Source organism: Megalobrama amblycephala, linkage group LG5, assembly GCF_018812025.1.
Source record: "Megalobrama amblycephala isolate DHTTF-2021 linkage group LG5, ASM1881202v1, whole genome shotgun sequence".
Taxonomy (NCBI): Eukaryota; Metazoa; Chordata; class Actinopteri; order Cypriniformes; family Xenocyprididae; genus Megalobrama; species Megalobrama amblycephala.
The window spans coordinates 5,736,860-5,758,898 of record NC_063048.1 but is presented as its reverse complement, the minus strand read 5'-3'; the positions used below and the strand labels follow the sequence as shown (position 1 = coordinate 5,758,898).

The following is a 22,039-nucleotide window of genomic DNA, read 5'->3' as shown; positions in this document are numbered from 1 at the left end:
ACTTGTGCAGGAAACTTGTGCATACAGTCTTTATGTAGGGCTTTTGTATGTGTATGTGTGTGTGTGTCTGTGGGTGCGTGCGTGTATTTTCCTTTTTATGACCGTTTGGAATTCGGGCCTGTCTCCTCGAAACCCGATCCGTGGTCTTTGCATCTCCTTTGAAGTCGCAGAGGAGAGGTTTAGGACTTATCGAAATAGTCATAAAAAAGAGTCTCGTGATCCATTAGTGTCTGCCGGGCCGGAATCAATGTAAGATTTACAAACCAGAGTCCCATGAATTGAGACTTAAACACAATTTATGGTGGGACCTGCTCATCTTTGAGACTGTGCAGACCCTACAGAAACAACCAATGCCATTGTTACTGTATCACTAAAGGCCCCAATACTTCAAGCAAAATTGAAGAACGAACTGATGTGATGTCATTTTGAACAAAATCAGGCTAAAATGAACTTCGTTTGAAGTTTGTTTTGGGAGTTCGAAACAGCTTGCCAAACAAACTTTCCGGAAAAGTTTGCTTCGGCTGGCAAACACCTTTGTTCTACCATTGGTCCATGGCAATTACGTAATAGGTAGGTTTGCACTGCGGTTCTGCCTTCTTTCACATGGAAATCTTTTCCACTTCATTTCTCTTGTTCAGTCCGTGGAGGTCAGACGTCCACGAGTGAAAACATGAACATACTGGATAACTGCTTTATAGTAGAAAATTAAGTTGTACTTCTGATGAAACAAAATACTGATACTGTTTTTCGTGTTTAAAGCTGCTTGATTTTAAAGCAATCTATTGTATTGTTTTGTAAAGTTTTTGATCTTGGATGCATGTAAACTTATTTTAGAAGAGACAAAACAAAATTATTAACCATTAAAATAGCATAACAGGGGCAATTTGATATCATTTTCAAATTTAAATAATTAAGCATAAATGGAAGCAATACCACAAATACAACCATGCTGATTTTTTAAAAATATTATCATATTTTCCCCCCATATTTTTCTTTGCATAACAATAATGAAAAATAGTGTGAAAATATGCTTAACTGTCATTAATTTCACAATGAAAAAAACAGAACAGAACAGGGCAGAGTTTCCCAAAAGCATCGTAAGCTTAAGTTGATCGTAGCTCCATTGAAACCAATGGAGCTACGATCAACTTAGGCTTACGATGCTTTTGGGAAACGCTACCCAGAACAGAACAATCAAAAAATAGGCTTTTTTGTGGGAGTGAAATATCACCTGGACATGTTTTTGAGATTTCATGAGATTCACAGATTTAAATTATATCATTTTTAAATTTAAATCAGCATAAATCGAAGGCGCTACTACAAATGGAAATATTAGCATATTTTTTTCCCACATCCAAGTCATGAGTTTTTTTTTTTTTTTGCATGACAATAATAAAAAATGGTAACCTCACAATGCAAAAAGCAATAACAAAAGCAGTCATATAGGCCTAAAATAGACCTGGACTTTTTGGCATTTCGTGAGATTCAGTTTCAAATTATAATATATTAAAATTTTAAAATACTCTGATTTGTTTTGAAACATCTTTCGCTTCGTCCTGCATGTTTACAGATTTCACAACAATCAAACAATGTTAGACAAAAGTCACACAGATATTCTTTACCTATACTATAGATGAACATGATTTGAGTTTGACATACATTGTACAACATGATTTGAATCTCAGCATGGGCTTGCACAGAATTCAGCTCAGCTCAATGTGTTGTGTGTTTGAGCACGATCCCTCCTGATTATTTTGAGGTCTGTCTGCCTCACGCAGCTGCTGCGTTCGTCCTGACAGCAACTCGGCTCGGCTCTACTCCACTCACTCCCTCACTGCTCCTGCTGGTAAGTGTTTCCTCACGTCTCCTCTTGAACTTTACCTAATGTCTCATGCACTGTCACTGTCATAGTTTTTTAATGTGAATTGGTTTGACTTGATGTTTGATTGCCATACCGTAAAAGAAAATATATTTCAATGTGTTCAGCATGAAAAGCATGTTTTAGTGTGACAGAACATGGTTTTAGGCTGAATTTCTGAGTTAAGGTCTTCTGTGTGTCAAATCTTTGAAAATATCAGTGCAAGAGGAATGGAAAATACATTGCAATGCATGAAGGTTCAGTGTAGGTCAACTGGGATGCAAAAAACAAAAACAAACAAACAAAAAAACAGTGGAATATAAAATAGATTTTTTTAAATATATGTTTTTTTATTAAATGTGCAATGCAATTTTACAACATATCATTTGACAATTCATGAACATTGACATGCTGGAGAATAAGCAGACAAGTTGACCATATTAAGGGTCTCTTGAAATAGACTTCAGGCCATGAACAGGTGCCATGTGCTTGTGAAATCAGAGGGAGTTATCAGCCGGGACAGAGCGGCTAAATTTAACCAGATGAACAGGGGAAACAGACAGTCACTCTGTAGCTCAGGGGGTAAACAACCCCAAACAACTCTTTAGAATAAGTAAGAATTAAATCAATTCAAAGCAATTCATCTCATGAGCTCTAATGTGTCCACTTTTAAGAATCACATAAAATTATATATATATATATATATATTAATATATGTTTATTTATTTATTAAGGCTTTAGTTCAAAGTTTAAAGTGTTTAGTTTTAAATAGTTTATGAATAGTGATACGATCAGGGAAATTCAACCTTATAATTCAGCCTGAAAAACTACTCGTATTTATTTTATGAATCAAAATAGACAAACATTTTTACCCCAAAAATAATTAAAAAGTTCAATTTCTATCATTTATTTAAAAATATATTTCTTTGTATTTTATTAATCAAAGTAGACTAAGTTCTGCGTTTTTCTTCAAAAACTGAAAAATCTTTACCATCCCATTAAACAATAGCAGTAACACTTTACAGTAAGGTATAATTTGTTAACATTAGTTAACTAACATGAACTAACAATGAGCAATATATTCTTCTTACAGCATTTATTCACCTTTGTTAATGTTAGTTCACAATGCATTAATTAACAGAATCAACTTAAAAATGTATTAGTAAATGAGATTAACATTATATAAGTTGCTGTAATAAATAATAATAACTCTAATCATAGTAATAAATGCTGTAGATGTGTTGGTCATTATGTTATCAAATGAAACCTTACTGTAAAACTGTACTGAAAAATGTTACCATACTATCAAAACTTGTCATACAACATACAGTAAGATGAAACATAGTTTGAAGAACTTTCATTTTGCATTATTTAGTACTTGTTATACTGTTAATAACATTTGATCTGAAGCAAAACCTTGTAAATGGCTCCACTAGTTCAATCAACAAATTTATCCCATCTTTCACTGACTCTATATCTCAATAGCAGAATATAATCAGGATGGAGAGCTGTTCCCAACCTACAAATGAAGACACCAAGGCTGATGTGACCCATGACCTCACTGAGGATCTGGGTCAGCAGCTGGAGGACATTATCAACACCTATCAGGTGAACGAACAGCCAGGTGAGCCTGAGGATGTTGAGGAAGAAGCTGTTCCAGGCAAGGCTAAAGAGCATAAAATGGAGAAGAAGATGCTTAAAGGCCTTGGTGAGTCACATGCAAGATTTTTAACACCATGTTATTCCATTTGAATCAATGGCAATGTGATTAGTGATAAATTAAAACAAGTATTTCCTCTTTTTGCTTATTTTTTTCCCCACTTCGCTCAATCAAACTGTGTGAATTGTAAATTGTGTCAATAATCACAGGGAAGGAAGCCATGCTGCTCATGCAGAGCCTAAATAAACTGGGAACGCCTGAGCAGAAACTAGAAGCTCTCATCAAAAAACATGCAGAACTGGTGAGTACAATCATCAGCAATGTTCTGCATTTGAAACATAAAAAAAAACAACAACAAAAAAAACAAACAAACAAAAAAAACCCTTTATATTAAAGGGTTAGTTCACCCAAAAATGAAAATTCTGTCGTTAATTACTCACCCTCATGTCGTTCCACAGCTGTAAGACCTTTGTTCATTTTTGGAACACAAATTAAGATATTTTTCATAAAAACCGATGGCCCAGTGAGGCCTCCATTGCCAGCAAGACACTTTAAACGTCCAGAAAGCTACTAAAGATGTATTTAAAACAGTTCATGTGACTACAGTGGTTCAACCTTAATGTTATGAAGCTATTAAGTTATTCAACAATATCTAATGATGGGTGATTCAAAACACTGCTTCAAGCATGTAGCTTCAAAGCTTTACAAATCTTTTGTTTTGAATCAATGGTTCGGAGCGTGTATCAAACTGCCACTGTAGTCACATGAACTGTTTTAAATATGTCTTTATAGCTTTCTGGGCATTGAAAGTGTTAATTGTCTTGCTGTCAATGCAGGCCTCACTGAGCCATCGGATTTTATGAAAAATATCTTAATTTGTGTTCAAAAAGGTCTTACAGCTGTGGAACGACATGAGGGTGAGTAATTAATGACAGAATTTTTGGGTGAACTATCCCTTTAAGAAACAAACAGAATTTACATCCTTGTATAAAATATCAATAGTTTATTTCAATAATATTATTTAGTTTTATTTAGGGTTGTCCCATAGACCGTCTTTTATTGTACATTTCCAATAGTTCATCTTGAATGAATGAAAGAATTTTCTATTTTTTTCAGCTTGTTATTGAGATTTTTCTATATGCAGTTTTTATATTTCTGTAAACAAAAGAGATCATAACTACATCATGTGTGCAAATACAATGCAGCTGGAGGAGCATCGCTCGGACCAGAAACAGCTGAAGGTCCTGCAGAAGAAACTTCTTCAGGTCCTGAAGGAAAAGGATCAGCTTCAGAGTGAACACAGCCGAGCTGTTCTGGCCCGCAGTAAACTAGAAGGCCTGTGCAGGGAACTGCAAAGACACAACAAGACGTTAAAGGTGCCAATATCATCTCAGCTCATGGATATGATTGTGTGAAAATGTCTTACTATAAATGCCCATATCTACTAATGAGCACAAATCAAAACCTGCTGATCAATAATAAAAAGACAAAAGGTTTAACATCATGAGCTATCAATGAAAATATAAGCATTTATGAATCTCATTTTATGTTAATTTCAACATTTACTAATACATTATTTTAAATCAAAAGTTGTGTCTGTTAATATTTGTTAATTTACTTGCGCTAACATGAACTAACAATGAACATTTTTATTAAATACCTAGTTCAGTCATGAAACTCTAGAGGGTGCAGGCTGTGCAATCTGCAAGCAATCACCAGTGTTGAGGAAAGTTACTTTTAAAAGTAATGCATTACAATATTACTCCATAAAAAACTAAACTAATTGTGTTACTTGTTTACTTTTTATGGAAAGAAATATGTTACATTACTTTTGCGTTACTTTTTCTCATCTGGGCTGGGCTGTTTGTTTGTTTTTATGAAAAGTTCTATTTTTGGTAAATGTTAAGACCCTTTCAAACCAAAAATGAAATGAATAAGCTTCAGGCCGAAGGAAATGCAAATTCACGCCTGTACAGTAGAGGGAGCAGTTCAAACAAGAATAGAATACCCATCATGTTTACACAGGACAGGAGAGGTGTCAGTCAATAAATGGGAAATCTCTTTGTCTGATCCTGCAGCCAATGAGATTGCTTGCTCAACATTTAAATAGTCTGGTTCATTGTTTGTTGTAAGCTATTGTTCTTCTGAAACCCTCTACCTTCCCCAGCTCCACCTGCCATGATCTGCTGCGGGATTTATGTATGTCTAATTATGCAGTAGCATATCTTACATTCTCAGAGCAGTGTGTCTGTGTATCTATTAACAGCAGCAACAATCAACAGCAACAACAGTGTAGCACAGTTTGCCAAGGCCAAATACATTAAAGGTGGGGTAAGTGATATTTGAAAAACGCTGTTTGAAAGTTGGTTGGACTGACACAACCAGACACAACAACAAACGTGTAGCCAATCAGCATTTGGGGGTGTATGACGGTGGAGGAGAGAGAACGAGCAAGAGGGAGATTTGAAGAAAGACTGTAGAAAAAGGATGGCTGAGAGACATTCCAAAAGAGAAAATCTCATAAGAATATCACTGGAAAATGAAGGGTTTGATCAGGAAAGAGCTTTAGGACTTTAGGACAGGTATGAAATTTGGCAGAAACATGTAACAGCCCAACAGTCCCTGGGTGCAAAATCTGAAAACCCAACAGGAAGTGAGATATTCTTGTCTTCTATGTTCTATGTGTTTTTGCCATTTCCAGACGTTGTACTTTAACGAACTCCTCCTAGAGCTTCAATCAGATCAACATCATATTTGGTCAGTCTAATCTAAAGGCCTTTGTGACATTAAATTCCGAAGATCTTTACTTTTCACTGAAGGGCTTGTCTGTGACAAAGTTCGATGTTTCGCCATGAAACAGGAAGTTATTGTAACTTGGGCATACAGTGTCTGATCTGCCCCAAACTTCACATGTGTGATAAGAGTCCTGACCTAAAGACATCTGTATGCCAATATTCAGTTAGTCATAGCGCCACCTGCTGACAACAGGAAATGGAATGCTTTGCACAATAATTCACTCCCAGAAACACATTTAAATATGCCATGAAGTACCAAACATACTAGAAACACGTTAAATCATGCAACACTTGGCTAAGTGCTAATGTATGCGATTAACGCCGCGAAACAGGAAGTTGTTGTAACTCAGGCATACAATGTTCGATCTGCTCCAAACTTCACGTTTGATAATAGTCCTGGCCTGAAGACATCTACTTGGCAATATTCAGTAATAGTCAAAGCACCACCTGCTGGCAGCAACTGGTGCATCTAAATGACTTTGCCATATTTCTCCTTTATTTATCCGCTTAAATGAATATCGCCCACTGTTCAGTTTTTCTAAGGCCACCAGGTGGCAGTAAGCCCAAATGCAAGGGCCCTTTCATCACTGCTTTCAGCTTTAATTTGTATTTACTCTTATGTACTGTATGTTCAATTTGTTGTTCATTCATAATCTTCGCTTTATTTTTTGTGAAGCATTATTTTGTTGCATTTCTTTAATGCTAAACAGACATCCATTCTAGCATTGCGTGTGTTATGGATACCAGCTAGTGAGAGTTGTGCAGGGTGATGCAGGAGGGCAGCTGATGGCTGCTAGAGAATGTGGTGTTGTTTATCGTTTAACATCCTTGTTAGTTCACCTGCCTCGCATTGCCAGCGATCGTGGTTCGAGACCAATTTGGAGCAGGGCGGTTAGGATTGGAGGGTGCGCATTGGGGGTGAAGCAATGAAGAGAGGGGTGTGTTTATTTTAGTTGCTTTCAAATATCAACAATGTTCAGCAACTACTTTGAGAAATAACTTACTGCACCTTTAACATTGCCATATTCAATATGCTAAAACTATTCCAAGAGTTGTCATGATTGAACTAATGTTAACAAAGATTATTTGCTAATAGCAAATTTATTGCTGCTCATTGTTAATGTTAGTCAACTAACGTTAAGTAATGGGACCTAACTAATGGGGAAGTTATATTTAAAGTTATATTTCTTAGATTTTAAACATTCTTTACAATAAACAATGTTTTAGTGTTAATAAACAATGAAATGGCAAACTATACAAAATCACAGTAAAAGGGTTTATATTTCAAGATCGCCCCCTACTGACAAACATAACAAAACCTAAGATAACTTATGTCATTAGCCTATAACAGATTTTTTTTACTAGAACTATAAGAATTTGACACAACTCATATCTACTTCTGTCTTATGACGTATTTGGTGCAGGAAGAAACTCTACAGAGGTGTCGTGAAGATGATCTCAAGAGGAAGGAAATCACTACGCATTTCCAGAGCACACTGACGGACATCCAGGCCCAGATCGAGGAACACAGCAGTCGCAACAACAAACTGTGCCAGGAGAACAGTGACCTGGCTGAGAAACTCAAGGACCTCATATCAAAATATGACCAGCGAGAGGCGGTATGGAAAAACGTCACTTTGGTTTGAGCTGAGATCCTATCATTTCAGTCAGAGATACTGTTATAGTTATATATAGGGTTAATTAAGGATAATTGGGAATTTTATTTTTAATTTTATTTAAATTTTAGTTTTAGTTATTTTTGTACATCAGGTTAAACAGTGGATTTTCATGACATCACCGCAGACTTCAGCTTCTCATCAAATCTTCTGTCCAATCAAATGCTCTCTAGAATCTGAAGTCCCGCCCCCTCATACACTATAAACAGACGCTGAAGCTGCAGCTGAAATCAGTCATTTGTTCACACGTTTATTAGTTTCTATATGGTGAATGGCACATAGTGCACTATAAAGAGGATAGGGAATGATTCAGACAGTGTAAATATGCTTTCCATTGATGCAAATGAAGTCCGTTTTTTGCGTTAGTGTCACGTGAACCACCGCAGCGTGAGCAGCAGTCTGCTCCGGTCCATAGACGATAGTCATATCCCCTGTCTACCTGTTTCATTGGAAATTACATCAACACAGTGAATAAAGCTGTGCGTTCCAAGGCACTGCAGTGGGCCTTTAAAATAAGTTTAATTAGATTTCATTTCAATTTATGTTTATTTTATTTCAAGTAATTGAAACTTGAATGAAATGAACAGGTTTTAGTTAACTATAATAACCCTGATTTGAATAAAGTGTTTCAAACCTAGTCCTTAAGTAGAATGTGCATAGAAGTATATAAGAAGAATTTAAGAATAATTGAATAATCATGTTTTTGGCCTTCATGCAGAATCTTGAAAAAGTGTTCAAGCACAGAGACCTGCAGCAGAAATTACTGGAGACAAAACTTAAACAGGCCAACATGATGCTCAAAGACGCTGAGGAGAAACACAAGCTGGAGAAGGAGCATGTGAGTAAAATATCTAAAGAAAAAATGTTCTCAACTACAAATACATTTGTATTGCATAAATGATCTTGCATTTATTACTCTAATTTATCTTGCTGCTATTTTGAGTCCAGAGAAATATAAACCATGACTTTTCACCATTGTGCTTTTAAGCAATGCACTTAACTCCTGAAATAAGTGAACTATTTTTTTTTTTTTCTGGGACTATTCAATTACTTCCGATCTATGTGTATTTTCCAGTTACTGAAGCAGGCTGCAGAGGCCAAAATACAGGTTAAACTTTTGAAAGGACAAGAGATTGATATGAAGGCCCAGGTAAATTTACATAAAATATTACACATCTTTAGTTTTTTTTTTCTCTAATCGTATTTGTTCACAAAATAACACTTTTTTTTCTGTTAGCTTGCTGTATATTCTGAGAAGTTTGATGAATTCCAAGGAACAGTATCTAAGAGCAATGGTGTATATGCCAGCTTCAAACAGGACATGGATAAGGTGTGTATCGCTGACACATTTCTATGTATCACACACAGTTTCTGCCAATCTCATTTTAATCTTGAATACATATGCAGTACAAAGGGAACATAAGCGTTCATGTTGTTTACATTATATGCACTTGCGCGCCGATTGCCAACAAAACATAGACATCTGATGCAGCTTTGCTCACCACCCACGATCTGCAAATCGAACCGGGACTTGTTTACAAAGTATTCATCACAGAAATCCCGGGAACAACTCGAAAAAAACCTTCATCCTCTGTTCCCTTAAATCTGGGTTCTTTGGGAAGCTGAAAAAGGTAATCTTTCCCTCACAACCAAATTCATTCTCCTTCAGTTACAGGGGCTGCATCTCATTTCAGAGGCTGCATCCTCCGGAGGTCGCATTTGAAGGCTGCATACGTCTTCAAGGATGTCATATTTAAGAAAAGTAACCATAATAAAATTGACTGATATTCATTGTGGGGTGTAAAATACTGTAATTTCTTTCTTACGTTGCAATCTAACGGTTATTTTTCTTAAATGAGACCGATGATGTATGCAGCCTTCAAATGGTGCAACCCCTGAATTGGGACACAGCCATTGTTGAAAAATCTCTCGGCTTCCGTATCCCGAACGAAACGCGTTGATGGGCGTGCTCTTGCTTTGGGTGATATGTGTGCACGCTTATCAGGGAGAAGTGTCTATACAAGGATTTCCGCCCTTTATTACGTGATAAAGGGCCATACTAGAAAAAAACTCTCTGAAACCGGAAGTAGTCATTTGGCACAGAAATACTCCATCATACGTCCAACTCGTGTTTTGAAACTTTGTCCATGTTTAGCATGAGAATCCAACTCTTCAACAGTGTAAATAAGTCAGAATGCATGAAATAGCATTACATCCCCCCTTTAAGGATAACTCATGGGTAGGGTTAGGTTTGTTGTTCCAGGATCAACAAAATATGTTGATATGGCAAAAGCAGCTTGCTGTCTGTCTTATGTAGGCCTACATGGTAAGATGTTGATTTATTTTACAGATGGCAAAGAAGATGAAAAAGTTGGAGAAGGAAGCAATGGGCTGGAAATCACGTTTTGATGGCTGCAATAAAGCTCTTCTTGATATGGTCGCAGATGTAAGTTACTCAGTTTATACAGAACAGCAACATTGTAGAATGCAGCAAACCATATCTGTACAGTTAATGTTTGCAACTAAACAAGTATCTGTACTATGAGATTCAAGAGAATGAATCTCGACACAGTGTTTAAGTAATGCTGAAAGACTTTCTAGTAGATGTGGAGTAATATGATCAAGATTTTCTCATGCAGAAAGCACTGAAGGAGAAAGAGTTTGAACTCTTCACCCTGAAGACCAAGAAACTGGAGAATCTCTGTAGAGCGCTTCAAGATGAGAGGAAAACACTATTTCAGAAGCTCCATGGGTCCCAACAGGCCGGAGCTGACGATGCAGCGGCTGCTGCATCTGTCACTACCGAGAAAGCTACAGAAGCAACAGAGGAAGTTGCAGTAACTAAAGAGGAAGTGGCAGTCTCAACAGAAGTGGTCAGTCAAGATCTTGACACTCCTATTGATCCAATCTGTGAGTCTCCCGCAGATGCGACACCGCTGACCAAAGAGCTTGTCAACCTGAAGGCTGAGAAAGCTCGGCTACAGGAGCTCGCGGCAGCGTTCACCATTTGCCGCCACATGTCGCCAGAGCCTTGTGAAGACTCAAACAGCTGTGCTGAGAGTGCAGACGCCACTCACGGTGAGGAACAGGTTGAGGAGGAACTCAACTTCACAGAGGAGATGCAACCCCTCACAGACACACTGTCTGAAGAACATCAAGAGCTCAGAGACAAAGACATGCAGTCGGTTGATTAGACAGACTAATCTGAATGTCAATTTGCCACACATTTACAAATAAAGTTTATACTACATCTTAATGCATCATGCTTGTGAGTCAATGTCTGAACTTACATCATACTTGCATGTAGTATTATATATTTCAAGACATTATAAGCGACTTGATGTTAGACAAACAACCCAGAACTTGTGAAATGGTGATATACAGTGCATACATTTGGAGAAACTGCTGCAACATTTTGGAAAGTACAGATACAGAGAGAATAATCACATTTTCCTATACTAAATCATTATTGGCTCTTTATTATCTAATAGCATCTCTCTCTCTCTCTCTCTCTCTCTCTCTCTCTCTCAGCTTGTTCCCTTTTTTATCAGGTGTCACCACAGTGGAATAATCCACACAGCAGATTTTGCATGTTTTACGTTGTCCTACGTATGCCCTTCTTGCTGCAACCACTCACTTCAGACACTTTTGACATAGTATTTAATTATTGAAACTAAAACCTACTACCTTGTGCATCTCCATATAATTTTATTCATATTTTTTGTGAGACTGTCCTTCAAGTTGAAAGTAGCAGATGAGAACCCTGCGGATGAACACTGGTGAGTAAAATTAGAAACGCATGTGAAATACAGATTATGTTACAAAGTTCAAAGTTCATATTTGGGCCAAAGCAAACTGACCTTATCAATAATATCAAAATGATAGATCATTGACAGGGATGTTTTGTTTTTTAATAAAAATCTGAAAAGTGCTATACTCAGCATCTTTTAGAGTGTGGATGACTTACATTCAGAAAATACCTAAAATTGACAACAAAATGACATACATTCTATAGATTAATTAATCTTCGTTCACTGTTTTCGTATCTACAGAAAGATGTACTTTGTGAGAATCGTGTCAGGATTTGATTTGACAGCAGTTATGCAAGGAATTCAGGCTATTCAGTGTAATTATTGTGGGTGTTGGTCTTTATTGTGAAACTGCAAACAAGTACTGTTAATTTGTTTAACTTGATTTACAAAATTCCTGAGTTGAGTCATTTGATGCCACGTGGCAGAGCATAAATTGTGTATGGATAAGCATAGTATAAATCACTGAACCATGTAAGATCTACCTTTTTGGGTATACGGTATATTGAATCGTTATAGCTTTAAATAGTGGAAATGGTGTATAGGTTTCCTTAGATTAGATGCTGTTTGAATATTATAATAAACCAGAAAATAATTAACAGATCCAAGAAATACTTTATTTTAATGTTAGGCTACATGTGCACTTGTCACTTGATAATTTCTCACTCAATGAGTTGTGTTAAAAAACCTAATAATTAACCAAAAAATAATAGGCCTTTAATCAACCAAACAGTTTGTTTTGTCAAAGAAAGGAAACTTTTTTTGTTGTTTACAAGTGGTAAATTTGGTCTAAAAAGCGGTCACGGTATTACAAAGCCACAAAAGGGACATGGTGGTAAAATAAATATGAGTGAAAGAAAAATATTTGAGCTGGAGGAAAAATGATTTGTCAGTGCTTTTGCGTACTCTTGCAAATGTTTTGTGTTCCCGAGAAATTTTGCTTTCACTCGCAAAAACTTTTGCGTTCTGCCGAGAAACTGTGTGCGCTTGCAAAGAGCTCAAAAGGTTTTGTGAGCCAACGCAAAGTTTCTCAGGGGAATGCAAAGATTTTACGAGCGATCGCAAAGTTTCTTGGGGGAACGCAAAACATTTGAGAGTGAACGCAAAAGCATTGACAAATAATTTTTCCTCCCATCTCTTTTTTTCACCACGTCTCTTTTTAGTTGGCTCCGCACTAATTCAAAATTGTCTTAATAGTTTATATATGTAATTTCTTTTACAGGCCCTAATGCCACAATAATCATAGCCTAGATATGTATACTTAGATGCCACATTCAAGTGCTCCAGACACGTTTGCACGCCCGCCATCTTGGAACGGTCAATGGGATAACCTTTCACAGGTTAGTTGTGTTGGTTTGTGCTTTTATATTTATTAACTCACTATATGCCTACAGGTTTTTACTTTGGTACTTTTTAATGTTTTTACTTTTACTATGGTAACTTTAAAGGTACAATATGTAATAATTTTGGCCGCTAGAGGTCACTAGAAGCCTATTCAAAACAAAGGCGTAGCTTGATGATGCCAAGTTTTAGAGCGCAATCTTGGGACATGTGGTCTTCACCTCAACAGACGGTGTAATAGAATTGGGATAGGACTCGGGAAGAATTGGGATAGGACTCGATTATTAACGTTACTGTAGTGTGAAGCAGAGCAGGACCGAGTGTTGTGGGAGCTGAACGAGGCCGCTGGAGTGCCGCTTCCGCTTTTCCGGTCATGAGGTAATGCAGCTCTGTTTATTATTAGATACATTTGAGTGTGTTGAAAATTATGTTATAATGTTACTCTGTGCGTTCACTCGGCAGCTGCTGTGAGACACTTGTTGCACACTGCAGTAAGATAGATCAATTTTAGAATATCATATTAAATATTGGATGTCTTGTGTTGATAAATGACATGCAATTAATTTTAAAACGTATTGTATGATGGAGAAAATGATGTATTACTGTTACTAAAAATAAAGCTGCATCTGATTATGCTATGTTAGCTACTTGACAAAATAGTGTTTTTCTCTGAGACATGGTAAAGCATGGTAAATCGAAAAAAAACTAACGTGTTGAGCTATATAATAACAATTCATTTTCTGTCTATAAATATATCAAAACAGATGTTCCCTTGTCTATTAAAACGTGTAATATAGCCTACATAGGTAATATATTAAAGCGTATTTGGTGTTTCGTTTCTACAAAATAAAAACGGGTAGCGCGGATTGCGCGGGTATGACGCAATTGACAGGCGACTCCTCACACGTCCCGGAGACTTGGTTAAAATTGCAATTTTCTTACGATTTACAAATAGTTGGAAACATTTGGGATATTGTACTCAAGTGAACAAAATATATAACACTGGACTAGTGGTTTTTGGATATTTACTGTAAAAATAGTACATATTGCACCTTTAAGTCTATTGCAATACAGAATTCATATGCGTCAAGGCAAGCTATGGTTGCAGACATGCCAGCCAATCCGATGACAGTAAACTCACACGCGCAAAGTGACTGACAGGCAGCGAGCGTTCTTCTGATTGGTTAAAAAAACGCGGGCCGCTGCTGTAACTTGTATGAGACAGCTGATTTCTCGTGACATGATATCTGTCATGAAAAGGCACATTTGATTCATAGCGTTAATTATATCGCTTATCGCTCATCTTTCTTTAACAGTTTCTGACTGTTTTTTTCCTCACATGACGTGAAGGAACTTTGATCAGGTTCTTTCATAACTCCACCTTCGCAGCACCCAAAGCTCATGCGTAACTTACTCTGTAGTATCTGCGGTAAACCACACCAAACGTCCAAACTTTAGGTGTCAACAACAGTCTGCATGATAAAATAAGGATTAGAAAGAAACCGTTTCCACCCTTGTAAAGATGTCTAATTTTGATGAACTTCTGCAACATGCTGGTGATTTCGGGTTATATCAGAAGAGAATCTCTCTTTTAGGTTCTTTGCCTATTTTGCCGCTCGCATTTGTGCTAATAGGAGTTGTATTCTTAGGATATACGCCAGATCACTGGTGTAAAAGTGCGGGTCTCCAGGAGAAATGTGGTTTCTCTGAAGAGCAGGTGCGGGATCTAACAATTCCTCGCACTGGCCCACGCAGTGCCTTTAGTAAATGTGTAAAGTTTGACGCGCGTTGGAACGAGAGCGCGCTCACCTGTAATGTCTCCGTCGACCGGTTCATATTTACCAACAGCACTCATCTTTCCTCCTGTAATGATGGATGGAGCTTTTATGAGAACCGGACCACCATTGTAACAGAGGTAAGAATAAATATTGTGCCGTCTCTGCTTCAGAACTGACTCAAAACTGAAGTGAAAATAACAAATCATTAACATGCATCTGCTTGCTTTGGGTTTGCATGCTTTAAAATGTAACTGATCAGTGTTTAAACTTGAACACAGCTCCTTAGTAACATTTCTAAATATAGATGGATGTCTTTAGATATGTGCAGTGGTGGCATGTATATACTTGCATGTGCATTTTCAATTGGTTTTGCAGTAAGAGAATTTTTTGTTACATTTACCCTAATCTGAATGTTGTCCTCATGTATCCTAGTTTTCATTGGTTTGTGAAGACTCCTGGCTTGCAGATCTGAATCAGGCATCCTTAGCTGGAGGGTTCTTTATAGGTGCCCTCGTGACTGGATACCTAGCTGACAGGTTTGATCAAATGCTTGTTGAATATTTCAACAAGCCTTAAAAAAAAAAATAAATAAAAAAAAAATTAAATTGCATTTTCTTTAATGGCATAAATGCATGTCAGATTTGAGGGTGGAAATAATAAAGGTGGTTAAATATTTGTCTACAGGTTTGGAAGAAAATCATGTTTTATTGCATCTATATTTGGCCTTGGAGTCTCTGGAATATGTATTATTTTTTCATCTTATTACCCCCTGCTCCTGTTCTTCCGATTTTTGCAAGGTTTTTTCGCCAAAGGAGCATGGACTGCCACATATGTTTTAAGTGAGTACTTGCGCCTTTTTATGTGCCTATTGAGAACATAATAAATTAACATAAGATGAGATCTCTAAACCAAGAGTTAAATAAAACAATTTGGTCATTTAAAAAGATAGTTGAAAAGCAGTCACTTTTCTTAAATGACATTGTACTTTGTGTGTAACTTCACTGATATGTTTATTAAAGGCAGTTTTGAAGTTCTAGCAGACATCATGCACTCAAGCTTTAATACTGCAGACTTGTTATCTTGATATATTTTCCTTTTTCAAAACAGTTATCGAATTTTTTGGATCAAACAACAGGAAATTTGTCTCCGTTATGTCCCGTACTCTGTACTCATTGGGTTTGGTGCTCCTTCCTGCTCTTGCGTATTACATTCCTTCATGGAAAAACCTACAGCTGGCCATGACCCTACCAACATTCATCTTTCTGGTCTATCACTGGTATTTGCTTGCAATGGAATGATAACATATTTATGAATGATTCTTAATCACACTTGAAATGAGGGTTCTCTTTATTAATTCTACAAGTTATTGGTATTCCATCATATATCATTTACTGGATTTGGCAAACATTGATGTTGTCACAGGGTTATTCCAGAGTCTCCCAGATGGTTACTGTCACAAAGGAAGACAAAAGAAGCTGTAAATATTATTGAAAGCATTGCCAAGTGCAATAAAAGATCACTTCCTGAAGACTTTCAAGAGGTAATTTGAAAGACTATTTATCACCCTCATAGTTCTAGTACAGTATATCCAAAGTTTATGCATAAAGTGCGTAATTGATGTTCAATTATGTACTTTATCCTTTTCACGCTGTCATAGGAAAATGCATGCAAAATGTAATTTTGTTGCGCAAAACAGTACACCAAAATCTGATACTAACCAAACCTTAAAACATAATTATGACACATGCAATCTGCTTTCACCATTTAATAGGAAATCACCCTAGAAAATCCTTGTTTCCACAAATAATTAATCTGGAAAAATAATGTGGTGTTCATGCTCATCTTGTAAATACAATCATTCCAACATGACTCTAGAATTGACTCTATGAATTGAATATATTATGACTCTAGAATTGAATATATTATGTTCTGGTATAGAACAAGTCAGAGTCTCTACAGTCACCATCTTTATTAGATTACCTACAATTTCCTTTTTGTTCTTTTTGTTTGATTTCACATCAGGGATTAGTGCTCATTGTGTCTGAGTAATATGTCTCAAATAAGTAATTCTACACCATGCTGCTATGTATTAAACAAGAACTATTTTGTATTAATTTGATTAGATGGATCTTCTGATAGAAAAACAAGAAGAAATCATGCACCCTTCATTTAAAGATTTATTTAAGACTCCTAAAATGAGGAAGCACACCCTCATCTTGATATATGCATGGTGAGCTGTGTCCTTGAATACACATTTTTATGCTATTGTTTAACAATGTCAGATTATTTAAACCAGCAAAACATTTCTGTATTAGAGCAAATGCTCTATATACTGTAGTGTGATGTTTACAGTTTTTGTTGCATCCTCTTCCTAAAGGTTTACTGGTGCAGTGGTGTTCCAGGGTTTGGTGTTACGTTTAGGAATCACAGGGGATAATGTTTTCCTGGATTTTCTCATCTCAGCTCTGGTGGAGCTTCCAACTGGAATTATATTTTATTTCTTAGTTGACCGAATTGGCAGACGTCCCCTCATGGCTACAGTCAATTTTATTGGAGGTGCTGCTTGTTTGGCTGTACCATTTATTTCACCAAGTAAGCTACACTACCAGAAATGCTTTGGCAGATTATTTTATTGTGTTATCTCAAAACATGACGCTTAAGTCTGGTGTTCACAGTGTACAATATTCTATTTTTCAAGATATTTCCTGGCTCAAAAGAACCATTGCAATTATAGGAAGACTGGCTGTTGCCATTGGGAATGAGACTGTGAATTTTGCCAACGCAGAAATGTATCCAACACCGCTCAGGTTTGGATTATTTATCAGTCGTTATTAGTCAGTGGAAGCAGTAAGTGTTTTAATGCTGTTGTTAATGGTTAATTAAAGACAAATATTTGTGTTTTGGAATATTGTCTCATGACTATCATTGGTTGGCATACTGCTATTTTACAAATTTCTCAAAATCCTTTAACAGAGACCAAATTTTTAAACAACTTCCCCTAGTTGATCTTTCTAGCTGCATGCACTAAATTTTGCAGTGTCAATCAGTTGCTTTATCTTATATAAGTGACCACAGGTTTTTCAATTAAATATCCCCCAAAACCCATTGACCCTATCAATACCAGAGCAATCACTCAGAACAGCTATTGCAATTCTGCCCTACAAAGCAAAAAGGCAGTAACTACGCAGAGTGCAGAACTGAGAAAAATGACTTAAAAGTTATCCTGTCATCCAGCCTAAGTAGTTGTAGGTAGATTATTGGACATGTTGCTGTTATGTTACTCCAAAACGACACACATTTCAGATAAGATGTTTTGTCACATAACAAAGGATGCCTTGAATGTCATGAAAATGACAATAACTAATTTTTGACCAAAAATGCAGTTACTGCCTTTTTGCTTTGTAGGGCAGAATAGCATACCAATCACACACAGGACATTAGCAACCACATAGAAATTCATAAATGATATCAAATGTAATGCTTATATAACCTTCAAACTTTAAATCACTCTTCAAAATGCCAGAGTATGCAAACTACATGAGCATTATACACTATCAAATTGTTTGAAACTTTCAGTTGAAGCTTTAAAATCCAGAGTTTATCTGGATGAATTTTCCTTTTCTAGATTGAGTATTTGTTTAAATACACATTCAATATGTTCTCTGTTTTGTTAGTAATTTACATATTTTTTGTTGCCTATTTTACAGAAACTTGGGTGTATCTGTGTGCTCTTCAGCCAGTGACATTGGGGCAGTTGTTGCTCCATTTATTCTGTACAGATTAGCTAGTATTTGGCAAGAACTTCCCCTGTTTGTCTATGGTAAGAAGACTTTCAATTGCATAAATGAAAATGCATGTTTATTATCAGCTATCATATTTCTCTTCATCACCATACAGGGGCCATGTCTGTTCTGTACAGTGGACTAGTGATGCTTTTACCAGAAATGAAAGGTGTAGATCTCCCAGAAACTGTGGATGATGTGGAAAATATGAGTAGGTAAGTCAAGTTTTCTGTTTTCAATTCACTTATAATAGGCCAGTTATTAGTTTATCCTGTTAATAATGTCATATTTTCTTTATCAGGCGCAAACACAAGGAAAAAGATGGTGGTCAGTTTCCTGAAATAAGCATTGTTCCGATGAAAGCTATTGAGAGAACACCCCAGAAGTGATTTCAATCACAAAAAAAATAAATATAATCATAAGATCTGTGTGTAATAACATGTTCAACACTGTAATATTACCATAATGTTATTATGCAATATGCATACAAGAGAAAATCTGAAAGTATTGTTGCCTTCAGATGCCTTTAGACAATAGATTTTTAAATATGACCTATTCCTATACTTTTAATGCTTTATTTGCTTATTTGTTGTTTATTTTTCTTTTGTTCATTAAATGTATTTCCTCATATTTAATACCTAATGTAACTAAGTGTTGGTTTTTTTTATATTCTTAATACAGTATTCTGGGTCATATGAAGTTTTTTAGTATTTCTATAAAGTCCCCCTGTAGTCAATAATTGTATCCCTTTATAATAATTTTATCCCACTTTAATCACCAAAATGACACATTTAAAAGTTTTTTTCCTGTGAAAAAAAAATGTCTTCATGCCTTAAAATAGCTTGAATGTAACTCTTTAGTATACGTAGTTCAATGAATATGCAAATTAGACCCATCTCCACTTGCTCAACTTACTGAGGTAAACGCAGCACAATGGCATCACTCTTTACAACATCAGACACATAATGTTAATTAATATGATTAGCCTTTTGCTTGACTATGCTAAGAATGTGTTGCTAATGTTACCGCCATGTCAGAGTCAGACAGCTGCCTTCTTACAATTAGTATCCTCACAAACACTTTGAACAACTCAGAACGTCAGTGGAGAAAGGCATATTGTTCATAATAACATTGTTAATATACATCATACACCCGCCATATTGCTAAATCTACACGATTTTCTTATCAACAGAAAAATATACCGGGATAACCTGGCTTCTCTTAAAACTCCCCTGCTAGTTTGCTGTTAATGATTTGCTAAAACCTGCTGGCACGTTGACGTGATTGGTTAAATTACCAATCACGTCTTTTTTTTCATTGCAGGTTTAAGGAGAAAATACTCAGCAATGGTGTTGACATGGCTTGCCTTAAAGCTTATTAAAACACCACATAGACATATAAACATCATTAAAAACTTGATTTTCACAACAAAGGGTCTTTAAGCTGTTTTATATTCGTGCTCAATTCACATCCAGTCATCCATGAAACTCGCTTTTAATGAAGAGATGCTTTCAGAGACTCTTGCGTTATACATTAGTCTGAACAAAATGTAAATACAATGCATTAATCTTTGGGGCATGTTCAACAGCACCCAATCTAGTCATTCTAGTTCCGCAGAGCTATACAGATTTTGTAATTAGTTTTTCAATGAATTTCAGTTTATTAAGTGTATTGGCCAAATAAAAAGAAGTTCGTTTTCAATCTATTAGGCACTAAAAATAGAGCAGTTTCTTCTCTAAATTAAGCTTGAATGGCCCTCTCCGTTTTGTACATCAGTGTTACTGTAGCTCTATACATTAGGGCAACATGGGAAATGGGGTTAGCCTTTCAACCACAGTGTGTTAATAGGACAAACAAACCTGAACAATCAACCATCAGTCTGAATGTTAAACAAGTTGGGAAAAAAAATCAGTGCCAGGCATTTGACGTGAGAATAGTGCGAAGGTTAGTAAACCTTAGCAGTTTTGACTGCTAAAAATATAAACTGTTAAAAAATATCATTATTTGACAACAATCTAAGCTTGTCAAGCTATGAAGCAAAAGCATTAAGGTCATGGCGCTAAGACTTCAGGAGAACATTCAACAGTGGAATTCAAAACGGCTCAGCCTGTTTGAGATCACTGAACCTGATGAGGTGAAACTTTTTAAAGATTGCACTTCCTCAAATAAGTTTTGTATTGTTACAACTACTATTATACTTTCAAACTGTTCTGAGTGGAAACATTGTAGGAGCCCAGTTGAAATAATAAAGGATTTAGCTCCTGAACTGATGTTGTACTGTATTCCTTTCTTAATTTGTCCTTATTAACTTCATAACACCTTCACAACACCATAAGAGCTAGAACAGATGAATAAACAATATTGGAATTTTTAATTCACATTCATATAAATGAAAACAATTGACTATATAGCAACAAATTACAAAATTAATACTAACATTTATCATAACATAAAATTACTCATCAAGCAAATACATATAAAACAATCATAAAGACAACATGCGCTTTATATGTGTGTGTGTGTACAGGTGCTGGTCATATAATTAGAATATCATCAAAAAGTTGATTTATTTCACTAATTCCATTCAGAAAGTGAAACTTGTATATTATATTCATTCATTACACACAGACTGATATATTTCAAATGTTTATTTCTTTTAATTTTGATGATTATAACTGACAACTAAGGAGAATCCCAAATTCAGTATCTCAGAAAATTAGAATATTACTGAAGACCAATACAAAGAAAGGATATTTAGAAATCTTGGCCAACTTAAAAGTATGAACATGAAAAGTATGAGCATGTGCAGCACTCAATACTTAGTTGGGGCTCCTTTTGCCTGAATTACTGCAGCAATGCAGCGTGGCATGGAGTCGATCAGTCTGTGGCACTGCTCAGGTGTTATTAGAGCCCAGGTTGCTCTGATAGTGGCCTTCAGCTCTTATGCATTTTTGGGTCTGGCATATCGCATCTTCCTCTTCACAATACCCCATAGATTTTCTATGGGGTTAAGGTCAGGCGAGTTTGCTGGCCAATTAAGAACAGGGATACCATGGTCCTTAAACCAGGTACTGGTTGCTTTGGCACTGTGTGCAGGTGCCAAGTCCTGTTGGAAAATGAAATCTGCATATCCATAAAGTTGGTCAGCAGCAGGAAGCATGAAGTGCTCTAAAACTTCCTGGTATATGGCTGCGTTGACCTTGGACCTCAGAAAACACAGTGGACCAACACCAGCAGATGACATGGCACCCCAAACCATCACTGACTGTGGAAACGTTACACTGGACCTCAAGCAACGTGGATTGTGTGCCTCTCCTCTCTTCCTCCAGACTCTGGGACC

At 36.3% G+C, this 22,039-nt stretch overlaps 2 protein-coding genes across 3 annotated transcripts; both read left to right on the top strand.

The window, feature by feature from the left end:
* The first annotated feature begins 1,690 nt into the window (after positions 1-1,690).
* On the top strand, positions 1,691-11,245 carry txlnbb (taxilin beta b). 2 transcript variants are annotated; one of them, XM_048190426.1, is made up of 10 exons: positions 1,691-1,846; positions 3,344-3,566; positions 3,728-3,819; positions 4,724-4,894; positions 7,738-7,932; positions 8,708-8,827; positions 9,065-9,139; positions 9,227-9,319; positions 10,340-10,435; positions 10,629-11,245. In XM_048190426.1, exons 2-10 carry the CDS (start codon positions 3,359-3,361, stop codon positions 11,181-11,183), a joined length of 1,605 nt encoding a protein of 534 aa, XP_048046383.1. In that variant the 5' UTR covers positions 1,691-1,846; positions 3,344-3,358; the 3' UTR covers positions 11,184-11,245. The 2 variants fall into 2 exon arrangements, with proteins under 2 accessions (XP_048046383.1, XP_048046384.1); XM_048190427.1 differs by having other exon boundaries at positions 1,698-1,846; positions 3,347-3,566.
* Positions 11,246-14,151: 2,906 nt separating this feature from the next.
* On the top strand, positions 14,152-19,346 carry LOC125268332 (solute carrier family 22 member 3-like). Its single transcript, XM_048190425.1, has 11 exons — positions 14,152-15,054; positions 15,350-15,453; positions 15,602-15,756; positions 16,025-16,193; positions 16,340-16,457; positions 17,041-17,147; positions 17,295-17,509; positions 17,616-17,724; positions 18,625-18,737; positions 18,815-18,914; positions 19,001-19,346. Exons 1-11 carry the CDS (start codon positions 14,662-14,664, stop codon positions 19,086-19,088), a joined length of 1,671 nt encoding a protein of 556 aa, XP_048046382.1. The 5' UTR covers positions 14,152-14,661; the 3' UTR covers positions 19,089-19,346.
* Positions 19,347-22,039: the final 2,693 nt, after the last annotated feature.

Coding starts and splice junctions, on each gene's coding strand:
- LOC125268332 (XM_048190425.1), top strand. CDS start 14,662: ATGTCTAATTTTGATGAACTTCTGCAACATGCTGGTGATTTCGGGTTA. Junction 15,757..16,024: donor GACTGCCACATATGTTTTAA/GTGAGTACTTGC, acceptor TTTTCAAAACAG/TTATCGAATTTTTTGGATCA. Junction 18,738..18,814: donor ACTTCCCCTGTTTGTCTATG/GTAAGAAGACTT, acceptor ATCACCATACAG/GGGCCATGTCTGTTCTGTAC.
- txlnbb (XM_048190426.1), top strand. CDS start 3,359: ATGGAGAGCTGTTCCCAACCTACAAATGAAGACACCAAGGCTGATGTG. Junction 3,567..3,727: donor GAAGATGCTTAAAGGCCTTG/GTGAGTCACATG, acceptor CAATAATCACAG/GGAAGGAAGCCATGCTGCTC. Junction 3,820..4,723: donor TCAAAAAACATGCAGAACTG/GTGAGTACAATC, acceptor AATACAATGCAG/CTGGAGGAGCATCGCTCGGA.